The sequence below is a fragment of the Ambystoma mexicanum genome, chromosome 8 (assembly GCF_040938575.1).
Source record: "Ambystoma mexicanum isolate Mex_15411 chromosome 8, UKY_AmexF1_1, whole genome shotgun sequence".
NCBI classification, from domain to species: Eukaryota; Metazoa; Chordata; class Amphibia; order Caudata; family Ambystomatidae; genus Ambystoma; species Ambystoma mexicanum.
In genome coordinates, this window is record NC_090929.1 from 1,424,215,450 (window position 1) to 1,424,232,552 (window position 17,103).

The window sequence follows — 17,103 nt, forward strand, 5'->3', positions numbered from 1 at the left end:
AATAACCAATACCAAAAATTCCTGAATGTTAAAAAAAGGGGAAAAAATAAAAATAAAACAGTAAGGATACTTTATGCTGAGCTATGCGCTCGGAATCTAATATAAATAAAGCCACTTTGCTGTCCTATGTATATAGAGCTCAAAACAACTCGACAGTTCACATGTTAGGAGTGGAACACTGCATTCCCACTTGCTATTCAAAGAAACAGCCATAAGGATAGTCAAAGGTATGTCAGTGATTTATGAATTAAAAAACATAGTATTGCTTCATGAAATATAAAAGGTAGCCTACTTTTTTCGTAAGTTTGCCATAGCACCAAAGTGCTAATGTAACATTCCAAGATTATAATCGTAGCTACAGCAATTTATGATCCACCAAGTCAAAATCTATTCTGAAACCTTCCAATCAATACAAGGTGAACAGCCCAGGGGAAACATACAAGCTAGGAGTCTACACTTGCAAAGAGTGCTGATTTTAAGTATGATATGATAAGTCATTTATAACGCGGCTGTACACAAGTGTTTCTAGGCACAATAAGACAAGGGAGGGAAGTCCGAGTGAGGACAAAAACTATCTTACTAGACCTTGCATCATTCAGATCCTGCAACTGCAAGACGCAAAGTGCAGGGGGCAGGGAGAGGGCAAGTGCCAGGGGAAGGGAAGGGGGAAGTGCAATCAGGGAAGCAATGTTCTGAGTAAGTGCAAGGAGGCAGGGGACTGTAGGGTTCCAGATCCAGCCCCTAAGTGACCGGTAGGCCCGGAGGCAGTGCAGGGGCTACTGGTCAAGGGGGTGGGGGGGGGGGGGGGAGAGGGGGAGAGCCTGGCACCTGTGAGACTCTGAGGGTAGCCAGGCAGTGCAGCACACAGGTTGGTCAGCAGGGCAGAGACAAAGCAGAAGTGAAGATTAAGGTCTTGAGCTGCTTCCAGAACTTCAGGAGGTCTGGCTAGGTTTGAGAGGGACAGGGAGGCCATTCCAGAGGGAGGCACCTGCAAAGGAGCGATCTCTACCCCAATCTCTGCCTGGAGAAGAGTCTGAACCTCAGAGTTTGCGCTGGTTCAAGATGTTTAGGAAGAGAAAGTTGTATTCAGTGCAGGCCACGGCCCCAGAAAGTCTTGTGGACGATATATAGGGCCTTGAACTCAATCCTTGCAGCCACCGGGAGCCAGTGGAGAGATCCGGTCCCTGGGCTTGAGGCCAAGGACAAGTCTTGCAGTCCTGTTCTGGATTAGTTGCAGAGGGAGGAGAGTAGAGGAAGGCAGATTGAGAAACAGGCGGTTGCAGTAGTTCAGCTTAGAGAGAACCAGGGCTCTTGAAACAGTGATCTTCTGGGGGAAGTGAGGAAAGGAAGAATGGCTCTGAGGAAATGCAGCTGGTAGTGGGCCTTCTTGGCAAGAGGTACCAAACACCACCCATACCAGTCAGTCTGTAGAGCATGTGCAAATTATCCAACCCTGACCTAGAACACCTAATTTGCATAGAATGCGACCAAAACAGGGCAGTGCTTTGGACTGAATAAAGAGGCATGAAAACACAAACACAGAGGTTAGCAACAGTTTGTGTAGTTGAAGTTTCCAGGATCAAGAATGCAACATTTTAAAATAAATTGTAATGGAACATACCTTGTAATCCGATGTAAAACGAGCACAATAAGAGACTCACCTTAAATAGCTCATACAGGTCCTCCTCTAGATCCTTAACAAAGTTTGGGTCAGAAATCTTTGGTAGTACAAGTTCTTTGATTTCTTGAGAAAAAGGAACTTTGGCCTGTGGCAGCCAGGCCCAGTAAAAAGGATCTACAGAAGTAAAAAAGAAAGAAAAGAAAAAACGAATGAAACAGTGAAAGCAGCATTGCACCCAAAACCGTTGCAAATGGGGAATCTTCAAAGAAATGAAAGTACAACAAACATTTCGTAGATGAACAAGAGACTGGTGCTTTCTTAAATTGCAATCATGGGAGTAAAATGAGGGAGATTTGGATTGACAAGTATCCCATTTTGAACGGCTAAGCACGAACGTGATGTTGTAATGGTTAAATCGAAATCAAGGTACAGTTCAAGCATGCATACAATTACCCAACACAATTATGCTGCTAGGCTAATGCATGTGTGTAGTCGATTTGGGCTCACTGACCCACAGAGAAGTAGAACGCAGAAAGGTAGTCATTTAATGTTTGGTGGGTTGGCCAAATGCTCTAAATATTAAGGTTTTATTGCTCTTCTAGTTCTTTAGGACAGACATTGAACTTGAAATAACAAGAAACTGGTTTATGCATTCCAAGAGCTACTGGATGTTTCAAAAGGTGAGCCAGTTAGGGGGTAGAATGTCAATAGAGACCAACTTAAAACTCTAGGGCCAGCCCACTACCCCGTATATCTGAATGCACAGAAACAGGTGTCCCTTGCCCCAATACTACTCCCCTGTCCCTTGAACAAACAAAACTTATGCAGAGCATTTCGGGGACAAGAGCACTGACAGGAAGAAACACCAGAAAGAACCGTCAAGTCGCAAAGGTCCGTTGCTCCACAATCACAGATCCCATCTAGCAAAAACGATGACAGGTTCCACAGGGCAAACATGGCTGCAAAGAAAAAGTTAGAGTGGATGCAACTGGCTCCTTTTATACTGCCAGGTAATTACTACATAGGAGGAACGTACAGAGTGGCTATCCGGAGAGCATTCTTTAAAATCCTGCTAGACCTTAGCAAGTGCCACACCTAGATAGAACTGTGAACATTATCCTGCATCGCATCAAGAGATATTGTGAATGTTAGCACTCAGATACAACTGTGAACATTAGCCTGCGTCGCATCTAGATAGATTCGTAAATGCTAGCAAACTCTACACTTAAATAGAATTATGAACATTAGCGTGCATCGCATCCAGATATATTGTGAACGTTAGCAAGGGCCACACTTCGATAGAACTGTGAACATTATTAGCCTGCGTCACATCCACTCTGCAGGACTCTCAAATCTAGATGTAGCCTCCACCTTTGTTGTATGTTAAAAGACAATCTCTGCAGAACCTAAGCCTTTCTCCCATTATACAGGACTCTCAAGTATAGGTATGTCATTAATCTCTGTCTAATGTATCGGGAAAACGTAATGTATTGTGAAACCTGGGCCTCTCCCCTACTCTACAAAATTCCCAAACCTAGACGCTTAGCTAAATTGCAAAGATCAGCGGCGAGACATAACCCACTAACCCAAAAAATGCTCAAATTGTCTGCATATTTAACACATAAAAAAACCTACACAGCCACCCCTCGCACAGCAAACCGCACGCACTTCACAACACTGCAACAACACACACATAAGCCGCACCAACAGCACACAAGGACTGACATCGATCCGATACTCGCACCAAAGCTCAGCGCACGGTGTATACCGAACTGAAGCTGCCAACAGCACACCACTTCTCTCACTATCCTACTAACCCACCTTGCCTCCTCACTTACAGATCCGCCTGAGCGTCTGGGGACCAATTCCATTGGTGACGGTGCGTGGTATAAATACCTTTAACATTAGACCTGAAGGTCGAGTAACAGTTTACCTCCTCGAGAAATGCACTCAACCCATAGCAAAGGGGACACATTTTAACCGAGCTTTCTGTAAATGATGCACGTCACGGTGGGCGCACTTCATGTTTGGTGCACTGCTGCGCAGCTGCCACCCAGAGTCCAGCCACGCACAGTGAAAAGTATTTCACATTTACTGTAACCAAAGTTTATTTGCAGTAAATATCGAATAAAAGTTTCAAAACACCACATGGTTAGGTACCATGCAAATGGGACCCACCCTTCATAAGAACTACTGAAATATGCCAGGAGTTGAGTAGGTTTTAAAAGTCCTGGCCATAAACCAAAGATACTTCCCAGCTATAGTACTACTGGGAAATTAATGTCAGGTTACAAAGGGCCAAAACACTTAAATAAAAAATAAAATAAAAAAGTTAACAAGCAACAAAAAATAATGTTGCGAAGTTCTGATACAGCGGTCGTCAGCAATATCGAGGAGGCAGAGATTACTGAACCCAAGAGACAACCGAGATGCTGAGCAACATGAAAGCAAGCCGCACTGGCAGAGCCAGGCCCCACCAGACGCTCCCACATGCTGAACTAAGGTGAGGGGTGGATGAGACAGCAGGGAAAGGTACTGGACGAGATAAACGGAGCAGGTGGTCTGTGGCAGTGACGAGGAGACCGAGCTGCACTGAGAAGGGAAGCTATGCACTGGTGATAAGTAGAAGTAAAGGGGCAGTACTGGCGACCACTTGTTCCAGAGACCGAAGAAAAACTGATGCAACTCAGAGTGAGCCGGAAAAGGAAAAAAGGGGGCCATGGAATGAGGAGCTCCGATTCCTATACAGAAGGGCTCAGAAACCAGATCCGATAAAGAAATAGCTGAAACATGCTAGAAATAGAAGTCTATAGTCCCACTACCTCCGACAGAGGTGCTGTGAATTCGGACATGGGGAAAATAAAGACAACAGCATTGTGGGAACTGCAGACTACTTTATACATTCTGAGTGGGAGTGGGGTTTTTAAGTGCTGTTGCAATGGGGAAATTGAAGAATATATTCCCAATGCATCTGAAGGAAAGATTGCAAGCCCTGAACAAAGAAAACTGAAATACTATTGTACTGTGGGAGTTGAATCTCCCCCCCCTCCCCCCCGAACCCCCACATATCTAGATCTTAGAGCAAGGAATGACTAAAGGTGTACAGAGTCTCAAGTACAACAGTCCTGAAGAACCAGATGGTGAACAAAAGCCACCCATACCTGGGACTTCAACCCACTCCAGAAAGGGAGATTCCAAAGACTACAACCGATGCCAGAGACCACGCCAACATTTTGCTCCAAGACCACTTGACAATAAGAAGTTCAAATAATGAAAATACACGCCTGGACTAATTTAATCATGTATTACATGTTAATGTTAAAGGACATCTGTACCGCGCACTATCACCACCGGAGTGGTCTCCTGGCGGTTCTGAAAAGGAGGGGAGGATGAGTTAGTGGGACGAAGCAGGAAAAGTGCAAGAGAGCAGTGATGTGCTGTTGGCAGCCTCAGCCCGGTGGGTCCGTCGGCTGGACCTGGGGTGTTTGCGGCCGGTAGACGTCGTGTACTGTTGTGCACGACTATGTGTGTTTTTGTTTTGTTGTTGCAGTGTAGTGAAGTTTGTGCGGTTTGTTGTGCTGTAGGTTTGGTTGTGTTTGGTTTGGAGTTTGAGAGGTGTATGCAGAAAGGGAATTGTTAGTAGGGTTTGGAAGAACAGCTGCCACCCTCGAAAGGTAAAAAAAAAGCCTGCAGTATCATTAGTCTGTTCGAAACTGCGACCGAACAAGTTGCTGCCACAGGGCCAAATTCCATGAATCGCACACCTGTATACTAAAGCACCATTGGCACTTCTCAAATTATGATGCCTGTGGAGTCAAACAGCTGCCAGGCTGCCAAAAGCGTGGGCCACCACAAAACTCTTAGTGCAAGACAGTATAACCCAGAGACCCACATTTCTGAGCAAAAGGTCAACCTAAGTGCCATACCAACAAGGGCAAAGAACAGCATGTCCTCAAGTCCCATCGCTAGCAGGATACGTTTTTCAATCAAAGCAAATGCTGCACTCTTACATGGCAAACATGGGATACCAGATCTCAAGACACATGCAACTCATTACCATCCACTATTACCTATGGTGCGGTCTCAATATGTGGCCCTCGAGATGATTTGGACTTCAGCCTTAGCCAGCATAGGGATTGTTGAAGGATCATGCGAGTTGTAGTGTTGACCAAATGGCGGAAGGGTTAACAATCTGGTCCACTAAAAAGGGACTTCAAAAGAGAGATGAATGTTTTACAGAACATGACTTCCCAGGTATAGCGACAACCTAATCTCGAAATGCATAAAATTATGCTTGTTGATAAGGCCCATTAGGTAAAATTTAGTGCAGTCCAACTTGCGTGTTAACACAAGACCTCTCCTTGGTATTAGACCCACCTTTCAATATTGGCCTGCTTACCTCAAGAGGGGTAATGTGAGCTGTAGAGCTGTGCAATGAAACTTGTGAATACAAATACCCAAGTAAACACCCACTTAAAGTTATAATAAATTAAATATTTATCTATACACAAAGATATTTAAAGCATTCCTTAAAAAGCAGTAATGAATTGTAATACTAATCCCAAGTTAGGATTCAAGTCAAACAGTGAACAATAAAGCAGGTGAGTAATTCATTCACATGTTGCACATGTTCCAGCACCCGGAGGTGATGTCATTTGAGGTCAGTGTAGCAATTATATGGTATCACCTTTGCAATATTGAGTTTTTCAGGAAGGAAAGGTTAGAGTTAGATCAGAACAAACTGATAGGTTATAAGAACAGTTAGATTCTCCCAAAGGGGTGCAGGCAGTCAATTATCCCAGTATTAAAAAGTGTTTCAATATTTAAGACCTCAAGGGAACACGCACTGCCAAAGCCAATAGGTTCAGAAGGAGGCCTTTAGGGAGCCTGGACAGCCAAAGTCAATTGACAAAGTCAAAGTTCTGATACTCGCTTATAAAATGCTCGCATTGGGAATTGGACTTATATTTTTACTCCCTACAAATTCATTTTACTCCCAATTTTACAAAATAGAAAGTAAAATACTCCCACTTATATTTGTTGCAAAATGTTCCCTTATTTTGTCCCCTTCTCCGGTTAATATTGTATCATTTAAAATCTCTGAGGGAAATGTCAATTTCCATAAATGGGAGTTATGCCGCCTCAAGAGTATTGTGAATTAGAGTGGGGCATGATCTGATCAATGTATGGTTCCCACATCAATCTGTTCCATCAGTCCCACTATGTTCCATCCATCCCACTATTGTTGCGGACGCCCGAACAGAATCAACACATGAAAATGTTTGGTGAGCATGTGAATAAAAAGGGTGCCACCTGTCATTTCTCCATATAACATTCGCCACACGTATTTAAGATTTAATTGTTGCATTCTGGTTATTAAAGCTTTAGTTGGAGACACCGGTCCGCAACAGTTTCTAGCACTTCGGCCCTTTTGTGGGCCCCATGCCACATTTAAGTCACCTATTAATAAAATGTACCTGTGGAGAATATCTCCAGTGCGGCCAGTACCGGTTTGAATCCCGATCCCGTGCTTAGAAAACACTTGTTGGTATTAAGCAGGTTATAAAAGAACAATTATAAAAATCCCCATTTTAAAATTTAGCGAATATGTATTTACCGCCCATTATGTCCAAGATTTTTAAGTCCAGTAGGTCTGAAGGCTATAATGGATAACTGTTTTCCCCTACGCATTCGGCAGATGAACAAGGTACTTACCCCTGGTAACTGTTACCCCTGGTAATGTTCTTTCGACCGAATGTTCCCACGTATTCCTCATATTTTATTATCTTTTCCAGCTGCAGCGAAAACGTTTTTCGGCAGAGGGCGTTGTCCATCTATTCCGTCAACTCAATGTCCCTGGAGGGCCTCCATCACGCCCTCGAGGGAATATATTTATTCAGTGAAAAAACTTTGTTAAAGGGACGTTATGGTTAAGTTGCGCTACTAAAAACCTATGAAATTCAGTAAAAAAAACTTTGTTAAAAGGGACGTTATGGTTCCAAGTAAAACCGAAAAACCCTTGAAATTCGCCAGTTATGGTAAGCTAAGCAACCATAACTCGCGCCACCACTGTGCACTACTAAGCCTAACACCCAGGACATCAAAGATGACATCACAAATGTCATTGATGACATCACATGTCGGACTCTCCCTTTCTTCTTTTCCTGACATATCTAGGCCACATGATTTTCTTCAGTAACAGTCAGGAACTAAAAGTTGTAAATGTACTATATTCGTAGCCTTATCCTTCAAGTATGTTCTTACAGTAATTCCCTTATGGTCCAGTCATATCATATGAAACATATACATAGGGGAAGACACAACCTTGAAAAACAGCAATCCTTTTTGTGCATTAAAATCATCAGTAGATTTCTCAGCACTTTGATAGTTTTGATGTTTTTTTATTACTGTACTTTCCCTGCATATGCTCATATTTTTATCTGTTGTACTTACACTATTTTCCTTAGGGTCCAAACACATCATGTGATATATATAGATAGGGTAAGTAACAGCTTTGAAACAGAACAATCATTTCTCTGCATAAAGGTAATCAGTTAGGTTATGAACACTTTCTGCTACTATTGCTGTTTTTTTTCTTACTTCAATACCCTTGTATATATTCATATTTGTATGTGGTGTTGTCTCTTTGTGATTTCTCTATAATAATGTAATTATGTAGTAAGTGGGTTTTATTACCTACTTATCACAAGTTTCACTGTACGCAAAACTAATATGAAAACAGTTATCATTTCACTATTCAACATGGCAAGTTTATGAATATTGCATCTCCATCATGTATGCTGCACACAATGCCTATGTTTCTACATGAGTATCTTAGTTTACTGGATTGAAATTAATAATAGAATGCTATTTATATCAATGCATTGCTTAATGCACAGATTAGCACTTGATATTTATTCCAATAATCCTTGACACTTTTTATTAACATTACACTAAGAATCCCTTGTACAGACTTTTCATGAAAGGTAAATGCACATATGTCGTCATCAGTGATGTCATCAATGACATTTGTGATGTCATCTTTGATGTCCTGGCTGTTAGGCTTAGCAGTGCACGGTGGTGGCGCGAGTTATGGTTGCTTAGCTTACCATAACTGGTGAATTTCAAGGGTTTTTCGGTTTTACTTGGAACCATAACGTCCCTCTAACAAAAGGTTTTTACTGAATTTCATAGGTTTTTAGTAGCGCAACTTAATAATAACTTTGACTTTATGTACATGTAATATGGAACATACTGAACCCCTTCTACAGAACTTGATGTCCGCGAACTCTTTTAATGTCCGCGGACATGTTCGGAGAACAGTACCACTACCTAAAAACTCTGGGGGGGGTATGTTTGATTGTTATATCATAACAGGAACATTTAACAAATTCAAAAAGTAGCACACACACATTATATGTAGTAATACATAAGAAATGTAACCCATATATGTAACACACTAACCATTCATTTAAATACAATATGTTCTAAAATGGAATATACCAAAAGATAAATTGGCTTCCAACATAATTACCTCACAGACACTACAGAACTAAGAGCAAGACCAGACCTACAGAGTACTTAGAACATATCTTACCTGAAATAGTAAGTGTACTTCCTTTTACTCATATTTATAAACTTTCTGTATTAGATTAAAAAAAAATATATTATCTTTTTTTTCTCACAAAAATGTCTAGTACTCCGACTAGAGGAGCATTTCCCACATGAGGAAATGTCAGAAGATAGTGAAACTAATGGTAAACACTTTACAATATAAACCATTTAATTATTATTATTTTATATACATTTAACATATATATATTTTTTTTGTACAGAGCATTCCAAAATAGAAAATACCTCTGAAGAAACTGTTACGGATAACACTCTTGACAGCATAAAAGAAAAAAATGGATTTATTGCTGACCAATTTTAAAACTTTTGAAGATCATTTTAAAACAAAAACCTCCTACCATTGTCCCACATGTACTTGTCCCCCCTCACCATATCCCAGTCAATTATCCCCAAACCCTCTCCATAACCCAAAACGTTTTGATGAGACTTCCATCCCTTCTTCACCTGATACCAATCATGTTGAAACCCCCAATTCTCCTGTTTTTGTTTCCGTTTCTGCCTCACCTTCTCTATCATAAATTATTAATATATGTTAAATAAAGTTAAATTTGTATAGTGTCGTAATTAGTTTCAGTTTAAAAAATAAAAAAAAAACAACGTAGGTGTCCGCGGCAGCGCGGGTGTTCTGAAATGTTCGTAAATAAATGAAAATGGAGGCGTCCTGAAGAACACTATACCTGTCCGTACTGTTCGCTAGTAAGTTGAAACTGTTCTAGAACACATGCGGTGTCCAGAAATGTTCGTTTGACGTGTGACGCACTTTTAATTACTTCAGGACCCGAACAGTGTCCGTAGAACATCAACGCGCATGCGCAAACCAATGTCCGTGCATTTGGTGTCCTGCGGACAGCGGCTTCCTTCGCGAACATGTCCGCAAAGCGATCATGTGACCGCGCCCATGCTGATCAGGTGTTCTGAATGCGGACACTGCTTGTGTCCTCGAACAATTTAAAAGTACATTTTCAAGTAATCCACAATATCTCTCAATAAAAACTCACCATAGCACAAGTCCCACATACTAATCCTGAGATTCTACATACTTTTTGAAAGTTTTTGAATCTTTTTTGTGTTCGATCTGTCCGCGGACAGCGCGCATGTCTGCAAACCGCGTACAAGCACCCCTATAAAAGACCACGCCCTAGAGCTTATTCTCATTGTGTTTCTGGCTATTCTTCAGAGCACAGCCATTGCTCCTGCAACTTGCAGATTACACCATCATCGAGATGGCATCCATGGCTGCACCTGCTTCAGCACCACCCCACCCCCTCCACCACCAGCACCACCACCACCACCACCACCTTCCCAAGGGTCTGAAGAGGGGAACAGGAGTCAGGATGCAGTGGAGGAAGAAGAGGAGGAAGAAGAGGATGACGAGAATGAGGTAGAGGAAATCCCTACTACCCGCACTAGGCACGAGTCTTGGGTGTGGCGGTTGTTTACCATTCATGGGAATGGTCCTAAGGCTTGTGCAAACCGTGCCACCTGCAATGAGTGCAAAATGGTACTCCGTCGCGGGAGGCATGGTTCGTACAGCTTTGGGACCACTACCATGAAGCGACACCTAAGGTCATTTCACTCTGGGGCCATTCGCAAGGTGAGCGTAGTAGGTTGATTTCCTCTACTTCATCCTCCGTTTCTGATCCGCTGCTCGCTACCCAAATAAAACCCACTCTACATCTTCCTCTCTCAGCTCGCCCTTTCTTATCCCTGTGGTTGGTGTCCCCCTTTTACCCCCGTTTCCCCTTCTCTCCTATTGTGTCGTGTATAAAAAAACAAAAAAAATACAAAATAACAAAAATCAAAAATAATAAGGCTCTTTTCAGAGCCACCTTTCACAGTTAAAAAATAGAAGTGAAAATAAATGAAGAAGGGCCCTTTGTATTTTTTAGAAGTCCGCGGACATCTAAAAATGTGGGGTGCTACCCTATCATAACCATTGCAATTTTCTCTGGGAGGAAGTGGTGGCTCTGAAAAGAGCCTTTGGGGGGTGTTTGTATGTCAAAAATTATAAATACTCAACAGCTACTTCAAAATGGATGCTGTAATTCTAAAAAAGGTCGCAATGCATTTTGTACATTTCTCAGAAAAATCTGATTGCCAGCATAAGTAAGATGGACTCCATCTCTGCGAAAAATGTATGTACTACGAAACATAATATTTTCATTGTGAAAAGAGGACATGCCAAAATCTCTTAGAATGGCACAAACAGCCTTATTAACATTGCGCCTTGCTTTTTCCATTTGTGGACCAAATGAAGAAGAACAAAGCCACATTTGTCTCTGCGCAATACGTGAAAATATTACTTGAGAATTAGGAAACATGTCCATGACCTTCCCAAGTCCTTCTTTCATAGCAAATTGCAAAGAAATTCCAGACACATGTCCTAAACTGTTCCCTCCACAATGAATTACAATTATGTCTGGATGTTGCTCTGTCTCCAAAGTAGCACAGAGAGGTAGCAAGTCCAACCACTTCATTCCACGTACTCCATGCCAGTGTACTTCCACATGTGGAAATCCAAGATCTACAGCTACTCTACAGCTTTCTGCATGCTCCTTCAACCAATGTATCCACGAATCTCCCAAAATCCAAACAATCTGTTTTCTGAAACACACGGCCATAGCTATCTGTTGTTCTCTCAGCAAAAAGAGTATCTGAGAAACTCTCCCCTGGCACAACACACCCACTAAACTTTCCTGACCAATCCCTTTCAGTGCTCATTCTCATTTGCATGACTTCTGAACCCAGAAATCCCCGGATAAAACACCCGATGTCCGCGGACATATCGTAACATGAACAGCCCTTCTACCATTTCCACTTCACTCTCTGTGCCATTCCCTCATTGGATGTAGCTAAGAAGTCACATGACCATCCACCAATCACATTGAAGACCTCTACATTCAACGGCATCATCATAGATCAGCACTGCAAATGTACTGTGAATCTCTCGGAGTACAAGTGTCATATCATTGGCAAGCACCATCTACAAGAAATACTGTACAAGTCTCCAAGATTTCTACTTGCAGCTCCATGCATATCCATATGCATGAACACAAACTACAGGTATGCATATTTTCTGTACAGTACATGAACACATTTTCTTTTTTTTTCAATTTTATTGGTTTTTCAAGGCAACAAAGCATTAATACAAACAATGGCAACCGGGCACCGGCCCGAGCCAACTCCGATTAGAAAAACTCTGCTGTTTACACACTACCTCCCCCATCCCGCACAAGACCCCTAACGATGAGGCACACGATCCACATCTCCATGAGTAAACGTTTCGGGCAGATCCAACCGGGCATACAAGGAATTAACATAAATGTACTTTACTTGAGGAAGTGCAAAGAGTCTCCTACCACAATCCGTTTTCGGGCCGGGTGGGGTACATCAGCTAGGCTCCCGTATCGTCCTCAACATTGGCAAACGCTTCCATAAATTGCAGCCAATCTGTCTCAACCTGCGTGCAGGAGCCGTGTAATGCTGATGTTAGTCTCTCCATGAAATAAATGTCTTTGGCCACCAACACCCATTCCCTCTTCGAGGGGAGGGATGCTCTCCTCCAAGTCCTGGCCCGTACAGCTCTGGCTGCCAATAGCAAGAAGTGTGTCAGGTCCGGGAGTTTCTCCCAGTGGTTGTCCCTGTAGCGGAGGCCAAATATCAATAACAATGGGTCTGATGGGTAAGCCCCCTCTCCCGCCTCCTCGAGCCAGCTGAGCACTTCTGACCAATAGACTTGTACTTTCCTGCAGGACCACCACATATGCCAGTAGTCAGCTCTTTCCCCACATCCGTGCCAACACAACGGGACAGTGTCTGGGAACATCCTAGAGAGGGAGATCGGGTAGTACTGCCATCTGTGGAGAAGCTTGATGGCGTGGGACTTGTACTGGCATGAGATAGAAGTCTTAAATGCCCTGCTACATAGCCTCCCGCAGAGCCCGTCCCCGATGGTGCAGCCCAAGTCCCTCTCCCATTTCCCTCTAAGGCTCTCTCGCGGGAGGTTAACAGTGCTCAGTAAAGGAGGGAGATGAGGTCCTTCATTTCTGTGTGGGAGTCGAAGATTTTTTCAACCGGGGTCAGCCCTCTTTGTAAGCATGATTTTAGTTTAGGTTTCATTAGGACGCCCTTAAGGCGCAGGTATAAGAGCGGGAAGAGCCTGCCGATTCCCAGAGCCACTTCGAGTTCCTGGATACTTATGAAAGTGTCTTCCCTTACCAATTGGCCTACTCTACACAGGCCCGCGTCACACCATGACTGATAGTGTTCGTGGCCCGGAATTTCTTCGAGGACTGGCGTTGACCAGATGTGGCTCAGAGGAGAGGGCCATGTGGCGACTTTCTCGCTAGAGCCTTTCCCTGCTAGTGCTTTCCACATTGTGCCCAGTATTGGGTGGTCCCCAATTCTTTTGGGGAGCTTTTTCAGTGGGACCCATAGCCATTCCCCCACCGTGACTGGGCGCAGGTAGAAATGTTCAATGTATACCCATTGTTTATTTGTGTCCTCTCTAAGGTGGGGAGCCAGGGCCCTAAGTTGGGCTGCTCTACGGTAGGCATTAAGGTCCGGGAGGGCGACCCCTACTCTATCCTTGGGGAGGGTGAGAGTCTCGTACCCAATCCTATGTCTCTGGCCCTGCCATATGAACTTCACTATGCGCCTCTTGGCTTCTCTAAGGTATGATTCAGGAGCCTCCAAAGGGAGCATTTGGAGGACGTACAACACCCTGGGGAGCAAATTCATTTTTATGGCGTTTATTCTTCCCATCCAGGAAATCTGCCCCTTCCCCCAAGCCTCGATGTCCCTGACTAGTTTGTCAAAGAGCGGGGGGTAGTTTGCCTGGCCTATATCCCCGTCGGGACGGACTATGTTGATCCCCAAGTATTTTATCTCCTCCGAACAGATTCGGAGGCCCAGTGGGACGAGTTCCACAAGGTCTCTATCCGCATCAGGTGAGAAGGGAAAGATCATGGACTTGCTGACGTTTACCTTGAACCCGGAGATTTGGCCAAACTTTTGAATCACCTGCAAAGCGGCTGGGACCCACCTTGCCCGGTCCCGCAGGTGGAGCAGGATGTTGTCTGCATAGAGGCCTAATTTGAAGGTGCGTTCGCCCACCTCAGTTCCTCTCACCATTGAGGCCCCCCTGAGGTACTCCGCCAGAATCTCCATTGTCATGGCGAGGAGGAGAGGGGAAAGGGTGCAACCCTGCCTGACAGACGCCCGTTGACTGTAACTCTGGCGGTAGGTGACACATATAGGGCCTTGACGGCTTGTTTAATCCCCGCCCCGAAGCCCAGCTTCTCGAGTACCCCTTGAAGGAATCCCCAGTCAACCCGATCTAACGCCTTCTCGGCATCAATGGACACCAGGACGGGGTTCCCACCCTTCGGTGCTGCCTCTCTCATCAGGTGCAACATCTTGCGCAGGGTATCTGCGCCTTGCCTTCCCCATATGAAACCCACCTGATCTGAGTGAATTAGCCTCGGCATGTAGCTGTCCAGTCTCGAGGCGATAATCCTGGTAAATAGCTTTGCATCTACATTCAGGAGGGAGATGGGTCTGTAGGAGCGGCAATCCGCATGTCTTTCCCCTCCTTCGGAATCACCGTGATCAGCGCTTTGCCAAAGGAAAGGGGTGCCCTCCCCGTTCTCATAATATTCGAAAAAAGGTCTGCAAGGAACCCCGCCAGGAGGCCCGAAAAAGCCTTATAGAAACCTGCCGAGAACCCGTCCTCTCCCGGGGCCCTGCCCAGTTTAAGTCCCGATATGGCTCTAAGGACCTCCTCCTCAGTTATAGGGGCATCTAGGGCCGACGCCTCTAAGGGATCGAGGGAGGGGAGGGTGACCCCGTTGAGATAAACCTCTCTCTCTTCCTTCTCTGTCTCCCCTTCCCTCCCGTAGAGCTTCTCATAGAAAGAAGCAAAACTCTCGACTATCCCTTCCGGATCCGATCTTTCCCCCTCTTCAGCGCTAACCACTCTTGCCACCATCTATCAGCCCCTTGGCCTCGCAATTTTGCTGCCAGCATAGCGTCAGCCTTGTCTCCCTTCTCATAGTATTTCTGACGTAGATGCTGGAGCCCCGCTACAATTTTCCCCATCTCCATTTCTCTCAATTCTAGTCTCTTCTCCCTCGCTATGCTCAGATCCCTTTCTTTCTCTGTCTCCGCCTTCCCCTCTGAGCTTTCTAGGTGGATTATTTCAGATCTCAACCTGTGGGTCAGGAGGGTCCTAGTTCTTTTTTTGGATGCCCTTCGCTGATCAACCTTCCCCTTCAAGTCGGCCGCCTCCCACACCATATCCCGGCTCACCTCTCCTGTGTCATTTAGCTCAAAGAATTCTTTAATTGCGGCGGACATTTCTTCCTTGAAGACCGCGTCCCTCAACAGGAAGTCATTGCACTTCCAAAGAGACTCCCTGGGTTTCAGCCCCGCTATGCTGACATCTGACCAGACCATGTTGTGGTCTGTCCAGCTGACTGGGCGGATGTCACAGGCCTCTATTCTGCTCATGTGCTGGCTTCCCCATGAAAAGGTAGTCAGTCTATCCTGGTCCTGGTGCCATGGACTGCGGAGTAGGTGGTGTATCCCCTGCGTCTAGGGTGCAGCTCCCTCCATATGTCTACCAATCCCTGTTCCCACATTAATTCCCGCAACCCGCCATGAGGATCAGCTCCTCTGTTGCCTGATGTGGCCAAACTCCCACTATGGTCCAGCTCTCAATCTGCCCACATATTGAAGTCCCCACCCAGGATCAAGAGCCCTTCCGTTTTAGCCATCACCTCCTCCAGGGCCACTTGAGCAAATTCCCTCTGGCCCACGTTAGGGCAGTATATCACTGCTAGGCTGACTCTGGAGTTATGTAGGTTGCCGGACACTACCAAGGCTCTTCCATCCTCCCTCTCCCACCGGGACACCTCTGTCAGTTTCTGGTTCCTTTGGAGTAGGATGCCCACTCTGGTCTTCTTTACAAGGCCTGATGCCCAAAAGGTCTGACCAACGTGAGATCCTGGAATGGCCCTCTCCTCCTCCCTCACTGTTCTGGTTTCTTGAACAAACAAGATATCCACCTTTCCATTTTTCATTTCCCTCCCGAGAAGGGAGCGCTTCGTCGGCGATTTGAGCCCCTTGACATTGAGCGAGCCCACCCTGAGTGACTCGACCCGGCCCCTTTTTTCATTGACTGCCATTGCTTTCCCTTCTTAAAGGCATGGTCTAGTAAAAAGGTTTATTGTCCCTACGGGTCGGCCATGTTTTTTTAAGCCTAAGTGGCTCGATTTTAGAAAACTTTCCTATGGACCTTACCCGAGTTTTCGGCCATTAAACGCACGCGAAAACAGGCACCAGGGAGCCGCCATTTTGTGATAATCCTATCACTTGCCGCATCGCCCTGGCTGACCTGCTTCTGCGGCACTAAATCAATTCCCCCGCCCCTGAGCCTGTCATCAGCAGACTCGTACCGCCCATTTCCCAACGCCAAAGCACGTCTTGTGTCAACATTCGCTGCGCTTCAGCTAATGACGTGTCGCCATGGAAATGGCAGGACGCCTCTTTCCTCAATAAGTATAAACAGACCGTTTCACAACCCACAGCAGCAGATTTTCGATTCCATTCCAGAGTATTTTGTGACTCGTTTCTGTGCTCTGGTCAGCTACCTTCGCCGCTTGTAGCCCGTGTGAACACCTGTACCATCTCGGTAAATTATTTTACTTTGTTTACCACACAATGGCTACAATAATGCCCTACATGTAGGAGCCCGAGTATACAGAGGAGGAACTACTGGAAAGGGAAGCACGCGAAAACGATGGGGATTCGGACGGCGGTTGGCAGGACGAATCAACAGATGAAGAGCC

At 44.9% G+C, this 17,103-nt stretch overlaps 1 protein-coding gene across 2 annotated transcripts in view; it reads right to left on the minus strand.

The window, feature by feature from the left end:
* PI4K2A (phosphatidylinositol 4-kinase type 2 alpha) overlaps positions 1-17,103 on the minus strand; it is a 362,467-nt gene that overhangs the window by 56,836 nt on the left and 288,528 nt on the right. For both annotated transcript variants that reach the window (XM_069611565.1, XM_069611564.1), the window contains exon 7: positions 1,662-1,795. In XM_069611565.1, the coding sequence (XP_069467666.1) occupies positions 1,662-1,795 (134 nt within the window). The remainder of the gene's footprint in view (positions 1-1,661; positions 1,796-17,103) is intronic.